This window comes from Ranitomeya variabilis, chromosome 6, assembly GCF_051348905.1.
Source record: "Ranitomeya variabilis isolate aRanVar5 chromosome 6, aRanVar5.hap1, whole genome shotgun sequence".
NCBI classification, from domain to species: domain Eukaryota; kingdom Metazoa; phylum Chordata; class Amphibia; order Anura; family Dendrobatidae; genus Ranitomeya; species Ranitomeya variabilis.
Genome location: NC_135237.1, coordinates 365,186,878 through 365,205,136, shown reverse-complemented (window position 1 = coordinate 365,205,136; position 18,259 = coordinate 365,186,878). Strand labels below are relative to the sequence as shown.

Genomic DNA, 18,259 nt, shown 5'->3' with positions numbered 1-18,259 from the left:
AGGAGTGGGGTGAGGACTGTCTGTGGGGCGTTAGCAGGAGTGGGGTGAGGACTGTCTGTGGGGCGTTAGCAGGAGTGGGGTGAGGACTGTCTGTGGGGCGTTAGCAGGAGTGGGGTGAGGACTGTCTGTGGGGCGTTAGCAGGAGTGGGGTGAGGACTGCCTGTGGGGCTTAGCAGGAGTGCGGTGAGGACTGTCTGTGGGGAGTTAGCAGGAGTGGGGTGAGTGACAGATCGGTGGTCCCGTCTCATGACTACAGACAGTAATAATACCAATAGTAGCAATAATGCTGCTCCCAATGGCAGGATCGCTGCTGCTGTAGATAACACGGCCGCTGCACCTGGTAATACTCAGCTGCTAGTAATCCAGGGAATAATACCAGTACTCCCACTGAGGATTTCCCACCACTACCACTGCTGGTAACAATCCCACCAGGACAGACGCCCCCTCTGTACATAACGACCCCAGTACAGTCCACAGCGCAATGTATGCAGGCACACTGTAAGGGGGCGTGACTGTCGCGCATCACGTGGGCAGACTTGTGCGGTTGCCCTGGCGACCACGTGAAGCTTCACGAAGCGGCGAATTGTAGCGCTGTGGGAGGGAGGCGGCGGCGGTGCGGGCTCCTCGGTATAACGCTGGCGGGGGCCGGAGCCCAGTACAACAGGTGTGGTGGGAGGAGGGCGCAGCAGGTGGCACTGTACAGTGGGCACGGGAGGTGCCTGCATGTAGTTACTTGGCAGAGGTCGCACGGAGCGCAGCGGGCACATGCAGGACGGCAGCCCGGTCTCGCCAGCACTGTCCCGCTCACCGCCTGGAAGGATGCAGCCGGTGGCAGCCAATGGGGGGCGCAGCCTGGCTCCCCTGGCGCAGCAGCCCGCAGTGAAGGCGGTGCACGTGTACCGGAATGGGGACCCCTTCTACCGCGGCCGCCGCTTGCTCATCCACGAGAGGCGGGTGGGCACGTTTGATATCTTCCTGAAGGATGTCACTGGCAGGGTGCAGGCGCCATTCGGGGCGGTGCGGAACATCTACACCCCAAAAAGTGGCCACAGGGTCACCTCTCTGGAGGACCTGCAGCCCGGGGAGTGCTACGTGGCCGGAGGGAAGGAGACGTTCAAGAAGTTGGAGTAAGTATGAAGTGTCAGTCACTCCGCAGCATGGGCATCCAGCAGGGCACGGGGGCAGACTGGCACTGGGTGGTGACTAGTACTATGTGATATACAGGGCAGGAGGGTCAGTAATATATGGTGGGGGGCAGACTGGCACTGGGTGGTGACTAGTACTATGTGATATACAGGGCAGGAGGGTCAGTAATATATGGTGGGGGGCAGACTGGCACCGGGTGGTGACTAGTACCATGTGATGTCCGGGGCAGGAGGGTCAGTAATATATGGTGGGGGGCAGACTGGCACTGGGTGGTGACTAGTACTATGTGATGTCCGGGGCAGGAGGGTCAGTAATATATGGTGGGGGGCAGACTGGCACCGGGTGGTGACTAGTACTATGTGATGTCCCGGGCAGGAGGGTCAGTAATATATGGTGGGGGGCAGACTGGCACCGGGTGGTGACTAGTACCATGTGATGTCCGGGGCAGGAGGGTCAGTAATATATGGTGGGGGGCAGACTGGCACTGGGTGGTGACTAGTACTATGTGATGTTCCGGAGCAGGAGGGTCAGTAATATATGGTGGGGGGCAGACTGGCACTGGGTGGTGACTAGTACTATGTGATATACAGGGCAGGAGGGTCAGTAATATATGGTGGGGGGCAGACTGGCACTGGGTGGTGACTAGTACTATGTGATGTCCCGGGCAGGAGGGTCAGTAATATATGGTGGGGGGCAGACTGGCATCGGGTGGTGACTAGTACTATGTGATGTCCCGGGCAGGAGGGTCAGTAATATATGGTGGGTGGCAGACTGGCACTGGGTGGTGACTAGTACTATGTGATGTCCGGAGCAGGAGGGTCAGTAATATATGGTGGGGGGCAGACTGGCACTGGGTGGTGACTAGTACTATGTGATGTCCCGGGCAGGAGGGTCAGTAATATATGGTGGGTGGCAGACTGGCACAGGGTGGTGACTAGTACTATGTGATATACAGGGCAGGAGGGTCAGTAATATATGGTGGGGGGCAGACTGGCACCGGGTGGTGACTAGTACTATGTGATATACAGGGCAGGAGGGTCAGTAATATATGGTGGGGGGCAGACTGGCACTGGGTGGTGACTAGTACTATGTGATGTCCGGAGCAGGAGGGTCAGTAATATATGGTGGGGGGCAGACTGGCACCGGGTGGTGACTAGTACTATGTGATATACAGGGCAGGAGGGTCAGTAATATATGGTGGGTGGCAGACTGGCACAGGGTGGTGACTAGTACTATGTGATGTCCGGAGCAGGAGGGTCAGTAATATATGGTGGGGGGCAGACTGGCACAGGGTGGTGACTAGTACTATGTGATGTCCGGAGCAGGAGGGTCAGTAATATATGGTGGGGGGCAGACTGGCACAGGGTGGTGACTAGTACTATGTGATGTCCGGAGCAGGAGGGTCAGTAATATATGGTGGGTGGCAGACTGGCACAGGGTGGTGACTAGTACTATGTGATGTCCGGAGCAGGAGGGTCAGTAATATATGGTGGGGGGCAGACTGGCACCGGGTGGTGACTAGTACTATGTGATATACAGGGCAGGAGGGTCAGTAATATATGGTGGGGGGCAGACTGGCACTGGGTGGTGACTAGTACTATGTGATGTCCGGAGCAGGAGGGTCAGTAATATATGGTGGGGGGCAGACTGGCACCGGGTGGTGACTAGTACTATGTGATATACAGGGCAGGAGGGTCAGTAATATATGGTGGGTGGCAGACTGGCACAGGGTGGTGACTAGTACTATGTGATGTCCGGAGCAGGAGGGTCAGTAATATATGGTGGGTGGCAGACTGGCACTGGGTGGTGACTAGTACTATGTGATGTCCGGAGCAGGAGGGTCAGTAATATATGGTGGGGGGCAGACTGGCATCGGGTGGTGACATGTACTATGTGATATACAGGGCAGGAGGGTCAGTAATATATGGTGGGGGGCAGACTGGCACTGGGTGGTGACTAGTACTATGTGATGTCCGGAGCAGGAGGGTCAGTAATATATGGTGGGGGCAGACTGGCACTGGGTGGTGACTAGTACTATGTGATGTCCGGAGCAGGAGGGTCAGTAATATATGGTGGGTGGCAGACTGGCACAGGGTGGTGACTAGTACTATGTGATGTCCGGAGCAGGAGGGTCAGTAATATATGGTGGGGGGCAGACTGGCACTGGGTGGTGACTAGTACTATGTGATGTCCGGAGCAGGAGGGTCAGTAATATATGGTGGGTGGCAGACTGGCACAGGGTGGTGACTAGTACTATGTGATGTCCGGAGCAGGAGGGTCAGTAATATATGGTGGGGGGCAGACTGGCACTGGGTGGTGACTAGTACTATGTGATGTCCGGAGCAGGAGGGTCAGTAATATATGGTGGGGGCAGACTGGCATCGGGTGGTGACATGTACTATGTGATATACAGGGCAGGAGGGTCAGTAATATATGGTGGGGGGCAGACTGGCACTGGGTGGTGACTAGTACTATGTGATGTCCGGAGCAGGAGGGTCAGTAATATATGGTGGGGGGCAGACTGGCACAGGGTGGTGACTAGTACTATGTGATGTCCGGAGCAGGAGGGTCAGTAATATATGGTGGGGGCAGACTGGCATCGGGTGGTGACATGTACTATGTGATATACAGGGCAGGAGGGTCAGTAATATATGGTGGGGGGCAGACTGGCACTGGGTGGTGACTAGTACTATGTGATGTCCGGAGCAGGAGGGTCAGTAATATATGGTGGGGGGCAGACTGGCACAGGGTGGTGACTAGTACTATGTGATGTCCGGAGCAGGAGGGTCAGTAATATATGGTGGGTGGCAGACTGGCACAGGGTGGTGACTAGTACTATGTGATGTCCGGAGCAGGAGGGTCAGTAATATATGGTGGGGGGCAGACTGGCACTGGGTGGTGACTAGTACTATGTGATGTCCGGAGCAGGAGGGTCAGTAATATATGGTGGGGGCAGACTGGCACTGGGTGGTGACTAGTACTATGTGATGTCCGGAGCAGGAGGGTCAGTAATATATGGTGGGGGGCAGACTGGCACTGGGTGGTGACTAGTACTATGTGATGTCCGGGGCAGGAGGGTCCGTAATATATGGTGGGGGGCAGACTGGCACTGGGTGGTGACTAGTACTATGTGATGTCCGGAGCAGGAGGGTCAGTAATATATGGTGGGGGGCAGACTGGCACTGGGTGGTGACTAGTACTATGTGATGTCCGGGGCAGGAGGGTCAGTAATATATGGTGGGGGGCAGACTGGCACTGGGTGGTGACTAGTACTATGTGATGTCCGGAGCAGGAGGGTCAGTAATATATGGTGGGGGGCAGACTGGCACTGGGTGGTGACTAGTACTCTGTGATGTCCCGGGCAGGAGGGTCAGTAATATATGGTGGGGGCAGACTGGCACTGGGTGGTGGCTAGTACTATGTGATATACAGGGCAGGAGGGTCAGTAATATATGGTGGGCGGCAGACTGGCACTGGGTGGTGGCTAGTACTATGTGATGTCCCGGGCAGGAGGGTCAGTAATATATGGTGGGGGCAGACTGGCACTGGGTGGTGGCTAGTACTATGTGATATACAGGGCAGGAGGGTCAGTAATATATGGTGGTGGCAGACTGGCACTGGGTGGTGGCTAGTACTATGTGATGTCCGGGGCAGGAGGGTCAGTAATATATGGTGGTGGCAGACTGGCACTGGGTGGTGGCTAGTACTATGTGATATACAGGGCAGGAGGGTCAGTAATATATGGTGGTGGCAGACTGGCACCGGGTGGTGACTAGTACTATGTGATATACAGGGCAGGAGGGTCAGTAATATATGGTGGGGGGCAGACTGGCACTGGGTGGTGACTAGTACTATGTGATGTTCGGGCAGGAGGGTCAGTAATATATCGTGGTGGCAGACTGCCACCGGGTGGTGACTAATACTATGTGATATACAGGGCAGGAGGGTTAGTAATATATGGTGGGGGGCAGACTGGCACCGGGTGGTGACTAGTACAATGTGATGTCCGGGGCAGGAGGGTCAGTAATATATGATGGTGGCAGACTGGCACTGGGTGGTGACATGAATATGTAGTATTTCTATTCTGGTGGCTTGTACTATTACTACAGTATGTAATTCCAGTGCAACAAGTCACATGCCAATTGTAGAGCATGGCACTGATACGGATCTAGGTTGGGCTTTGGACGCAGGCTCATTCCACTACCCTAGACCTATCTATATGACCTGGCCATGTCAGATGGCTTGTTTGTACCTGGAATGAATTCCTTACCAACTACTTAGGAAAATCTACTGTGTCTTTTCTGCCTACTGTTTCTATGGAAAGTGCGTTTGGATGTTATGTATCAGTCGGACCAGTGTTAATCTATGGGGCAGCTCACATCATAGTTTATTTTCTTGGGCGCATACGGCGTGTGTGTAAAATAACAGCATGCTGCGATTGTCACCGAAACTCGTCAATGCAAGCCTATGGATGCAAGAAAAAAAAAAAAATCGCACAGCACTTGGACCATGTGAGTGCTGTCCGATTTTTACGCATCAGTGTCCTTTGAAAAGCCAGCAATTCATGTGCCGCATACAGTAAAATCACACTGACAGGTTAGAATAGAATAGATATATACACAGAATAGATATATACATGTCAGTAACACGCACACACATATTGTGATGCAGCGATCACTAACGGGTTGGGGAATACTCGCTTGGCAGCGATATAACACACAGCAAGACCGTACTTTCTTTAACAACAGTCCCTGCCTGGTTTATTATGCCTCCATAAAGCACGGTAGGGCATTTGAACATCACAGGACCGACATATAGTCCATTTCAGTTGCGGTTACGTTCATACAATTCATTATGTGCATCAACGGAACATAAATATCAGCGACTTGCCTGTCAGCACACATCAGTCAGTTCCAATAGCAGATACTTCTCTGCTGTTATAACCCCCTTGCTGGCGTTACCTTCCTGGAGCTCCTTCTCCACACACTGACCTCCTGTCAGTCCTCTCCTGGGGAAGCTGCCGCATTGGGATCACCATTCCTGTGGCCAGTGCACCCCCGACAGTCCAGATCCCCAGACGGACGATAGCTCCCCCAAATGCAGTGCCATCACTGTCTCTGCAAACAGGGCCTCTCTGTGTGCTGTTCAGGACGTCTGTCCCCACTTGGATCCCTCCAACACACATGCGACAAGGTCCAAAGCCTCACCATGTGCTCTTCAGGAAGTTAGCATCTCCGACACATAGGCCTTCCAGGACCTTACACGCGGACCAATCAGGTCCATACACTCCATATACAGTAAGTCCATATATGTGTGTGTGTTTTGACAAATATTTCCTTTGTAAACGATGTGTAAATGACAGAGGATTGTTGTATGTAAAAGCTCATGTTAAAATCGCATTGCAATCTGATAGCAATCGCACTGCACTTGGATGCTAGGTGTGAAACATCGGATTGTACTCGCATGACTCTCTTGCGACTCTCGGCAGGGAGGCTCAGACAGATTTTTCATATGTTTAGTGTGACTCTGGCCTACGGCTCTTGATATCGGGCGTGATCTTTTCTTATGTATTAGCAGTCATTAGGAGCAATCTGTGTGTCCACTGTGACTACAAGAGAGGAGACTTCCGATAACTGGTAGTACAGTGTTTTTTCATGGATATTGTTTGTTGGTATTTCATTGTAAAAGTATAAAAGACTATTATTATTATTTATATAGCACCATTGATTCCATGGTGCTGTACATGAGAAGGGGTTACATACAAAATACAGATATCACTTACAGTAAGCAAACTAACAATGATAGGCTGGTACAGAGGGGAGAGGACCCTGCCCTTGCTGGCTTACATTCTACAGGATGGTGATGATTTTACTCACTGCTGCCTGTCAACCCCTCCATAGGAATAAGTCAGGGCCAAAGTGGGATTTAGAGGCAACCCTCGCACACAAACCTCCCCTGCCCACATACCATATCATTATATCCCAAAAAATAGTGCCCACAATGCACCCTGCCCACATACAGCTCAAAAAGGAAAATAAAAGTGAAATAGATTGACATCTAATTATATAGTTAGCAAGATTTTTTTTTTTTTTTAAACTCATGCAAACACCGCTACTCCCAATAATGCCGCCACACATAGAGATCATATAGTGGTCAGGTACCAGGTCAAAAGAGGCTCTCTGCAGAGGATTGTCACAGCACAGACTATGTAAGAGAATGCAACACTAATCCGACCAATCACAGACACAATATATAACATTAGCCACCGGATATAGATGTGGATTGTACGGCTAGATTCTCCAGCATTTATCTAGAGTTTAGGAGTCCCCCGACCATCCATCTGCTATTCCTGCATCTGCTGTCAGAGGAAAGGTGGCCAGTGGCCACGAATGCACGGCTCTCTGCTCTGAAAACAACTGAACATGAAATAACTCCAGAGAATCATCAAATACCGTAGTGCTGCACAAAATATATCTCCAACAGCGCCAAAATAATACAGTGCAGCACAATATATTGCCACAGTATCGCCAAATACCACAGTGCAGCACAATATATTGCCCCACTATCGCCAAATACCACAGTGCAGCACAATATATTGCCCCAGTATCGCCAAATACCACAGTGCAGCACAATATATTGCCCCATTATCGCCAAGTACCTCAGTGCAGCACAATATATTGCCCCACTATCGCCAAATACCTCAGTGCAGCACAATATATTGCCCCAGTATCGCCAAATACCACAGTGCAGCACAATATATTGCCCCAGTATCGCCAAATACCACAGTGCAGCACAATATATTGCCCCACTATCGCCAAATACCACAGTGCAGCACAATATATTGCCCCACTGTCGCCAAATACCACAGTGCAGCACAATATATTGCTCCACTATCGCCAAATACCACAGTGCAGCACAATATATTGCCCCAGTGTCGCCAAATACCACAGTGCAGCACAATATATTGCCTCACTATCGCCAAATACCACAGTGTAGCACAATATATTGCCTCAGTATCGCCAAATGCCACAGTGTAGCACAATATATTGCCTCACTATCGCCAAATACCACAGTGCAGCACAATATATTGCCCCAGTATCGCCAAATACCACAGTGCAGCTCAATATATTGCCTCAGTATCGCCAAATACCACAGTGCAGCACAATATATTGCCTCAGTATCGCCAAATACCTCAGTGCAGCACAATATATTGCCCCACTGTCGCCAAATAACATAGTGCAGCACAATATATTGCCCCAGCATTGCCAAGTACCTCAGTGCAGCACAATATATTGCCCCACTATCGCCAAATACCACAGTGCAGCACAATATATTGCCCCACTATCGCCAAATACCACACTGCAGCACAATATATTGCCTCAGTATCACCAAATACCACAGTGCAGCACAATATATTGCCCCACTATCGCCAAATACCACAGTGCAGCACAATATATTGCCCCACTATCGCCAAATACCACACTGCAGCACAATATATTGCCTCAGTATCACCAAATACCACAGTGCAGCACAATATATTGCCCCACTATCGCCAAATACCCCAGTGCAGCACAATATATTGCCCCACTATCGCCAAATACCCCAGTGCAGCACAATATATTGCCTCACTATCGCCAAATACCACAGTGCCGCTCAATATACTACCCCACTGTCACCAAATACCACAGTGCAGCACAATATATTGCCCCACTATCGCCAAATACCACAGTGCAGCACAATATATTGCCCCACTATCGCCAAATACCCCAGTGCAGCACAATATATTGCCTCAGTATCGCCAAATGCCACAGTGCAGCACAATATATTGCCTCACTATTGCCAAATACCACAGTGCAGCACAATATACTACCCCACTGTCACCAAATACCACAGTGCAGCACAATATATTGCCCCACTATCGCCAAATACCACAGTGCAGCACAATATATTGCCCCACTATCGCCAAATACCACAGTGCAGCACAATATATTGCCCCACTATCGCCAAATACCACAGTGCAGCACAATATATTGCCCCACTATCGCCAAATACCCCAGTGCAGCACAATATATTGCCTCAGTATCGCCAAATGCCACAGTGCAGCACAATATATTGCCTCACTATCGCCAAATACCCCAGTGCAGCACAATATATTGCCTCACTATCGCCAAATACCACAGTGCCGCTCAATATATTGCCTCAGTATCGCCAAATGCCACAGTGCAGCACAATATATTGCCTCACTATCACCAAATACCACAGTGCAGCACAATATACTACCCCACTGTCACCAAATACCACAGTGCAGCACAATATATTGCCCCACTATCGCCAAATACCACAGTGCAGCACAATATATTGCCCCACTATCGCCAAATACCACAGTGCAGCACAATATATTGCCCCAGTATCGCCAAATACCACAGTGCAGCACAATATATTGCCCCACTATCGCCAAATACCACAGTGCAGCACAATATATTGCTCCACTATCGCCAAATACCACAGTGCAGCACAATATATTGCCCCACTATCGCCAAATACCACAGTGCAGCACAATATATTGCCTCAGTATTGCCAAATGCCACAGTGCAGCACAATATATTGCCTCACTATCGCCAAATACCACAGTGCAGCACAATATATTGCCTCACTATCGCCAAATACCACAGTGCAGTACAATATATTGCCTCAGTATCGCCAAATACCACAGCGCAGCACAGTATATTGCCCCAGTATCGCCAAATACCACAGCGCAGCACAATATATTGCCCCACTATCGCCAAATACCACAGTGCAGCACAATATATTGCTCCACTATCGCCAAATACCACAGTGCAGCACAATATATTGCCCCAGTGTCGCCAAATACCACAGTGCAGCACAATATATTAGTATCGCCAAATGCCACAGTGCAGCACAATATATTGCCTCACTATCGCCAAATACCACAGTGCAGCACAATATATTGCCCCACTATCGCCAAATACCACAGTGCAGCACAATATATTGCCTCAGTATCGCCAAATACCACAGTGCAGCACAATATATTGCCTCACTATCGCCAAATACCACAGCGCAGCACAGTATATTGCCCCAGTATCGCCAAATACCACAGCGCAGCACAATATATTGCCCCACTATCGCCAAATACCACAGTGCAGCACAATATATTGCTCCACTATCGCCAAATACCACAGTGCAGCACAATATATTGCCCCAGTGTCGCCAAATACCACAGTGCAGCACAATATATTGCCTCAGTATCGCCAAATGCCACAGTGCAGCACAATATATTGCCCCACTATCGCCAAATACCACAGTGCAGCACAATATATTGCCTCAGTATCGCCAAATACCTCAGTGCAGCACAATATATTGCCTCAGTATCGCCAAATACCACAGTGCAGCACAGTATCTACCCCTCCACTACTTTTATCCGTCCTTCCCTTCCCACCTACTAGTCGTATTATTTCCTCTCTTTCGACTCGTTCCCTACTAGTAGTATTATTTCCACACTTCCCACCCCTACCCCACAGTTTCCATTATTTCCCCCCCTTTCCATTTATCATGCACTAGTAGCATTATTGCTCTCATTCCCACCCCGACCCCACTGGTAGCTTTATTGTCCTTTCTTTTACCCCGGCCCCCTATGGTAGAACTTTGCCGTCTACCTCATACAGCATCGGTATCCTCCTCTTCTCACTCCTCCCCCACTCAACCCTAAATCGGCCCTCTCGCCCCCTAGCAGCAGCAGCAGCAGCTCTAAGCCTTGGGCCATGTGACACTGCCGATGGGATGGAGAGCGTAAGGAGAGCGTGATGGGCTTCTCTCTTCCCTCCTCTGCTGTCCACAATGTGTAGGCTGTAGTGCCTGCCTGGAAGAAGGCTGAATGTACTGTGGCCCTGTTACTATGAGGCCACTATAGGTTTTTCTGCTCTTTAAGTCTTGGAGACTGCACTGATAATACAGGGCTGGCATTGTCAGCACAAGCAGCCTCCTGGACTGGATGGCCCACCAGGAAACTACCCAGTAGGGCTGATTACCAGTCTGGGCCTGGACCACTCCCTGTTCACATCAGGTTGATGTGATGGCTTCCCATGCATGCATTTAACAGAGGCTATGACAGATGCCATGCAGTAGTAGTGTTCACCCATAAGTGCCTATGATAATAAAAAAGTTTTGTATGTATACCCTTTTACTGAATGACATTGAATGGATTAGCGTAGAATAGGAGCCGATCTGTGATACCTGGTGGCAGCCACTGAACAGTGTGACAGAGCGGTGGTGTTATGCTCCATACACTGGTTACATCTGGCCTCTGCCGGCGCTGCCAACAGCTGGTAGGTGGGGGTGCCACGTGTCAGACCCCGACCAACCTGGTATTGAGGATTTTTCCAAAGAATAGGTCATCAGTATCACAGTGGTGGAAGCCTCTCCTTCAAGGGGCTGTCTGAACACCTTAAATCTGGAAAATTGCAACGTTTCTTAAAAAAAGGAGCTTTGCTGTTTACCTCTTATTAATAATCCTATTAATTCTTAACAATGGAGGAATTTTTATTGTTTGGTGCTCATTGCTTAGGTAACTGGCCACTGCCGCAGTCTGTCAGTGGTGGCTGGTCTCCTAGATAAGAAGCGCAGCGCTTAGAAGCTCTTTGTTGTAGAGGTTCCATCTCTCAATCTGTCCAGCTTCAACGTCCTGCACTCGTCTGTGCTGCTCTACTAGCAGCATTGGACTGCACTCAGTTTGGGCCAGCACTGCAAATATGCCGCTGGTCGCAACGCGCATTCATCAATCACTGCCACCCTACAGGCAGAAAGCCAGGAGACGGGGAGCAGCGGTGTGCTCCTGAAGAACATGAGACAACCCCTATAATGTCTCTTTCACATATTTTACATCAGTACTTTGAAACCATAAAATGAAACTGCATGGAAAGAAGAGAAGTATAAATCTATTCATTATATTCCACCTAATGTTTGGACCAATTCTTGGTTTTGGCTTCAAAATACTGATGGTATCTGCATTGTGTGAATAAGATGTTACTCCTTACAGAATTTGCAACCATTATGCTGGAATATGAATAGGGTTTTTAATTCATAATTAATATGCTCCAGAAAATATGTGGAATATTGACAGCGACGAGTTTAGAATCCGTATTAGTGAGGATTTTGTGCTGAAAACGGCCGATGTGGCCTGCAGAACTTCAAGAAAGCAACCCACAGCCAGATCCGCTTGTCAATGTCGGGGGAATTTTGGTTGCAAATTTCTTTTTCCCTCAATGTAATTTTTTGGGGGAAATCAGGAGGCCTCCATACATATTAGGACAGACATAACAGTTTTATTTTCTCTATGGAATGTGACTGCAGGCTCAGACTGCGCAGGGTTTGTTTGTAGTCTGTTACCATGGAGACGCATAGAAACTCTTGAAACAAAGTCCATTGGTGAAGTTATTTCATTTTTCTTCTTGGATGCATTAGGACTCTTACAAGAATTGTAGGCAGAGGTGTCTGTAGTGTATGATGGGTTCAGACATGGATCAAAACAGAAATAGTTTCATTTCCATCTGTAATCCATCTCTATTACAGGCACTTAAGTAGTATAAAGCCCAGATTAAATCTATGCTCACAGTAATGTGGTATAACTAGAATGACTCCATGTAACAATGGTTCACTTGTCACCTTTCTAATAGTCATGGCTGAGAAAGTGCTTTAAAGATCTGAGCCTTTCACTGGCATTGTGCAAGTAACTGAGCACATACCTTACTGTTAGTAACTTGTTTATTTGCATGGAGATGTTTACAATCATTTTATACTTTTTTTTTTTTTGGGGTGTGTAAAGTTTGTGTAATATGTATGGAACCAGGGGCGGACTGGTTCCCTGTACAAGAACAGGAGAGTCACCCCTTTGTGTCCAGCAAGTTCATTATAGCGCAACCCCCTTCTGTTTAATGATGCTCAAGTAACTGTAACCTATGCAATTCTTATGCTCTGTTCCCTACAGACAATCTAATAGTAGAAAACCCCTTAAAGGGGCTGTCCAGGACTTATGTATTGAAGACCTGTTCTTTATAAAGGCCATCAATGTCAGAACGATGGGGGTCCAACACCCGGCTCACCCACTGATCAGCTGTTTGCAATATCATCTGCAGCAGTGTACACAGAATACAGACCCAGAAGATCACAGCTCTGCCCACTGTGTAGTGGCCGCTCTCAGGCGCTGCAGATCAGCTCCTACTGGAGCAGGTGGGAGCTAGACGGAAATACTCGTAAATGGTGCTGTTTCGTCTCTGTACATCTGGCCACAGCTGAAGCGACAAAGAGATGATCAGCGGGCGTGCACGGACAACGTATCCTACGTGGTCATTATATAAGTCCTGGACAGCTCCTTTAATGACCAACATACAGCACTTCTATGGTGGCCATTCAGGGGACTTCTTCTGAAATGCCACCTTTTCAGAAGAAGAGCGCTGCACACAGCTTTGTAGTGTTGGGGCTTTGACACCTTCCTCTAAAGTGTTTGCTATAGGGATGTGGCACCCTTTCTCAGCCCATTGGTTCCCTGCATCCTGTTTATGGTGGGTGCAATGCTTTACTGTGGTAGTCACAAGGTTTGCCTGTCAAGATATGTTAGTGGCATGGCCCCATACACTATCTGTCAGTGTAATAGAGACAATGATGCCTTGAAATGTAATGTATACAAGCACTGATGCGATTGCCGGTTCAAGTTTCTTAGGGGAGAAAAAAAATTAGTGGATATGTTGCATTGCCCCAAACAGATACTTTTATTTTTCGTCGTAAATGTGTAAAGAGACAGCTAATATGATTGTGTCCTGATGCTTTAGTAAGGTAAAATGGGACCTGCCGCCTCCAAAAATGCTATAATGGGTAATCTGCAGTAAAATAGCATTTAAATCATGTTTGGCAGGCTTATTGAAGCTGCGAATACAGGAAGAAAAAGTTGTATTCTCCCTGCAGCCGCTTGCTTCCAGTCATTGAGGCGGTGCAGGAGAGCAAGCTGGAATCACTCTCCCTTCACTATAACTGACATCCTGCTCGCACACATGCACTGCAGTGCAGACTGTCAGTCAAGGTGCCAGGGAGAGATGGCAGCGGTCACTGAGTAGCGTGCACTGCCTCAATGACTGGAAGTGAGCGGCTGCAGGGAGAATATCTCTTCTTTTTCTCCCTGTAGCGGCTCTTCCATTAAGCCTGCCAGACATCGTTTAAATGCTGTTACCATTAGATCTCCAGGTAAATGGCACTTTGTGGAGGTGAGAGGTTCCGTTTAAATGTCCAGATGCAAACATGTTAAAACTAGCGTTGCTGCTATTGACAAAACACGTAATATCATGGCTAATGGACCACTGTATCTTAGGACAGATATTTTGTTTGTGTATGTTCAGTATCAGACTTTAGCTACCTGTATATGACTTTTACCTTTATATTATCCAGCACATGCTATTATAAGACTGGTTAAAAATGTCAAATTTCTTTAATATTTTCTTATCTTTCAGTTACTTGCATATTGGAGAAAACAAGAAAAAGCCAATAGACCCACTGAGCCAGGTAATGTCCTATTAGTTCAGTACATAAGCACCTTACAACATGATGGTGGACAATTGAGTTATCATTGTATTGTCAGACAATAATACCCAAAACATGTTAACTATTTTATGTGGTCCTCCCACAATGAGGTATTATTTTTTTCTCTTATACATATCTCGGCATCCCCTGCCGTTCCTCTGATTCCTTCTTCGAACGTTCACCGTGTGTTCAGTTATGGGGAGAAGAAGACAGCTCTAGTTCTCTAGTTCCTACTGGGTGACCTTCGTAATCGCCGGAGTCACTCAGCCGGCCATACACAACAGAATCGGGACAGTCTGACTGAGCTTCTGAGCATGTGTGTCCATCAGAACCGGACACCTAGGTGGACATTGTGAGATTGAATCACATGAATACCAGGAGGTGCCATAACAAGTATATAACGGCAATATCATTTTTGTAAAATTGTGTGTGATGTATATGGTGAAGGTAACATTTGTTAAGAGAACAACCCTTTAAAAGGACAGTGGCTTCATCGAATGTTGTAGTGTAGGGGATCCCGATCCCCCAATACTTTGAGTGTGTTTTCCATGGGGAGAAGACCATAAGCTGCTGAAAACAGAAAAGGATAATGCCAGCTCACCGTTGATGTTTCTAGAAGCCCAGCATGCACGAAACCACGAGCCGACCATTCATGTGTAGCAATTGCAAAAAAAAAGAACAAAATTTTCCGGCTTCTGGTAAAATTTTCAAAGTAATCTTTATGCCATCAAAAAACAAATTAATAAAATATGGTGGACAGGAACAGGAGCAAGCGATGCATTTCGAACATGGTTGTTCTTTATTAAGCTACAGTGAGGAACAACCATGTTCGAAACGCGTCGCTTGCTCCTGTTCCTGTCCACCATATTTTATTAATTTGTTTTTTGATGGAATAAAAATTACGCTGAAAATTTTTACCAGAAGCTGGAACATTTTTTTTTTTTTTTTTTTTTACGATAAGCTGCTGCCAGACTTCTCTAGTGGGGGTATTTTTCCTATCACAGAAATACAACATACCTGATCCTATCTCTCACCGGGGAGAATTGGAGCCCCATTTAGGGTATGGTCCCCCGATGAGTTTTTGATGTTGCAGATTTTTTTGCAGCATTTCTGAATCTATTAGGTAAATTAGGTTACTTGTGGTGTTTTCATTGGGTTTGAGTGCATTTTTTTATATGCATTTTTATTGTATTTTTTATATGCGTTTTTATTGTATTGAAGCTTCAAATTTTGTCTCTTGTTGGTGTGTCATGTTTTAAATACAGCTGATTTTTTTTATACCTCCTGGTATTTGGCTTTGGCCGGAGTCACACACAACGTTAAAAATACGGTCCGTTTTTGATGGCCGAGATACGCAGAAAATTTCCTGAACAGTGATCTGTATTCAATGCGAGGATGCAATTTTTTTTTTCTCCAAAAATGATCCGTATGGCATCCGTACTGCGAGATTTTCTCGCCGGCTTCCAAAGTGGACATAGAATGGATCCATGGCCTCAGATATTCCTAAAAACATATATACAGTATATATGTATGAGTCAGTGAGACACATATATATTTATATTTCATACAGCGCTAGATAGCAGAAAAGCCGGTAATTCAATTGCTGGTTTTTGCTATCTCCTTCCCAAACCCGACAGGATATGAGACATGGTTACATACAGTAAACCATTTTATATCCCTTATTTTTTTACATATTCCTCACTAGTAATGTAAGAAGTGTATGTGTGCAAAATTTGGGGCTCAAGCTGTTAAAATAAAGAGTTAAATCACGGAAAAAATGGCGTGGGCTCCCGCGCAATTTTCTCTGTCAGAGTGGGAAAGCCAGTGACTGAGGGCAGATATTAATAGCCTAGAGAGGGACCATGGTTATTGGGCCCTCCCTGGCTAAAAACATCTGCCCCCAGCACCCCAGAAGAGGCACATCTGTAAGATGCACCTATTCTGGCACTTAGCCTCTCTCTTCCCACTCCCGAGTAGTGGTGGGATATGGGGTAATAAAGGGTTAATGTCACCTTGCTATTGTAAGGTCACATTAAGCCTGGTTAATAATGGAGAGGTGTCAATGAGACACCTATCCATTATTAATCCTATGTTCATAAAGGAAAAAGGTATTTTAATGAAATAAAGACACATGGTGTTGTAATAGTTTATTATACGCTCAATCCAATTGAAGACCCTTGTCACCTGAAACAAAGTTAAAATAAAAAAAAAACAATATCCCATACCTCTCCAGAGCTCAGTCAAGTCCCACGATGTAAATCCGTCAGAAGGGGTTAAATAATTTTACAAGCAGAAGCTTTGCTAATGCAGCTGTGCTCCTGACTGTAAAAATTGGGAATGAATGGAATGCAGGGGAATGTAGCTACCTAGACTTGCGGTGCTGCGCCCCCTGCTGGCATAAATTCATATGAACTCGAGCGTGGGAATTTTTCAGAATATTTTCTCACGCTGGAGTTCATATGAGTTTAATAATAGGATAATAATAGGAGCTGCCCCATAGATTAACATTGGGCCGAGTGCTATGTGATTTTTTTTTTTATCGCATTGCACTCATCCGTATTATGGTCTAGTGTGACTTCGGCCTTAGTAAAACTTTACTAATACAGTCATGTGCTGATTACATGTGTTTCCCCAGTAGAAATTCACTAAAAGCACATGCATTTTTTACCTGCGGATTTTCTGTATCTCATGCAATTGTATGGGAAACATCTGCATTAAAACTCAGTGTAACCGCAAGAGAAATTGACATGTTGTGGATTTAAAAAAAAAAAAAAAAAAAAGCACTGCGGGTCAGTTTATGCAGCTTTAAAAAAATATATACTGGGTATGAGATTCCTATAAATCCCATCCACATTGCTAAATCTGTAAGATGCTGCATTTTTGATGCTGTGGAAATACGCATAGTCAAAAACTTATAAAGGGAATTTAACCTTAATCAATAGGCAAACAGCCAGGGAGGGGGGTTGAATACTTTTGCAAGCCACTGTATATACTGCTGATTGATACAAATTTGTAATTAGCGTGGCAGTGCACCATGAAATTTCCGTCTCTCTAGACAAACCTGTGAATATCTACGTAAAATGAGAGCCTATATGGTTCTACTAGGTAAAGCAATTTCCTGGTTGAAATGACCCTTTAGTCTATAAAGTCTTCTGATGACACTGCATAGGTGTGAAACTGTTCATGGCAACCAAGAGCAGACACACTAGCAAAAGTAACACAATCCTTGTGTTCTTTATGTCTTTAGGGTATAGTTACAGCCTTCTCTGGATGCTGGTACTATTGTTTTGTTTACTATGTGTAGACATTGTCATAGCAAGTCTTCCAAATGTTCAGCCTGATGAGGGCTGTTCTGTATGATTATGTGAGTGATTGGGTTTCTTCAAGAATGTTCAAGAAAGAACTTACCAGTCCTGGGAATTTGAGTCATAAATGTCATTTTTAGGGAAGAAAAACATATAGTAATACAATTATTTTATTATTCTAGAACAGACCTAGGCAAAGTGCGAGACAGACGAAAGGCTAAAAA

The 18,259-nt window shown here is 46.8% G+C and overlaps 1 protein-coding gene across 6 annotated transcripts in view; it reads left to right on the top strand.

Annotated features, from left to right (window-relative positions):
- Positions 1 to 585: 585 nt before the first annotated feature.
- Positions 586 to 18,259, top strand: part of DCDC2 (doublecortin domain containing 2) — a 176,844-nt gene continuing 159,170 nt past the window's right edge. For 5 of the 6 annotated variants that reach the window (XM_077269984.1, XM_077269980.1, XM_077269981.1 and 2 more), the window contains exons 1-2: positions 632 to 1,127; positions 14,661 to 14,712. In XM_077269984.1, the coding sequence (XP_077126099.1) occupies positions 766 to 1,127; positions 14,661 to 14,712 (414 nt within the window). In that variant the 5' untranslated portion in view covers positions 632 to 765. Of the gene's footprint in view, positions 1,128 to 14,660; positions 14,713 to 18,259 lie in introns of all 6 variants that reach the window. The other variant, XM_077269982.1, reaches the window with a different exon arrangement.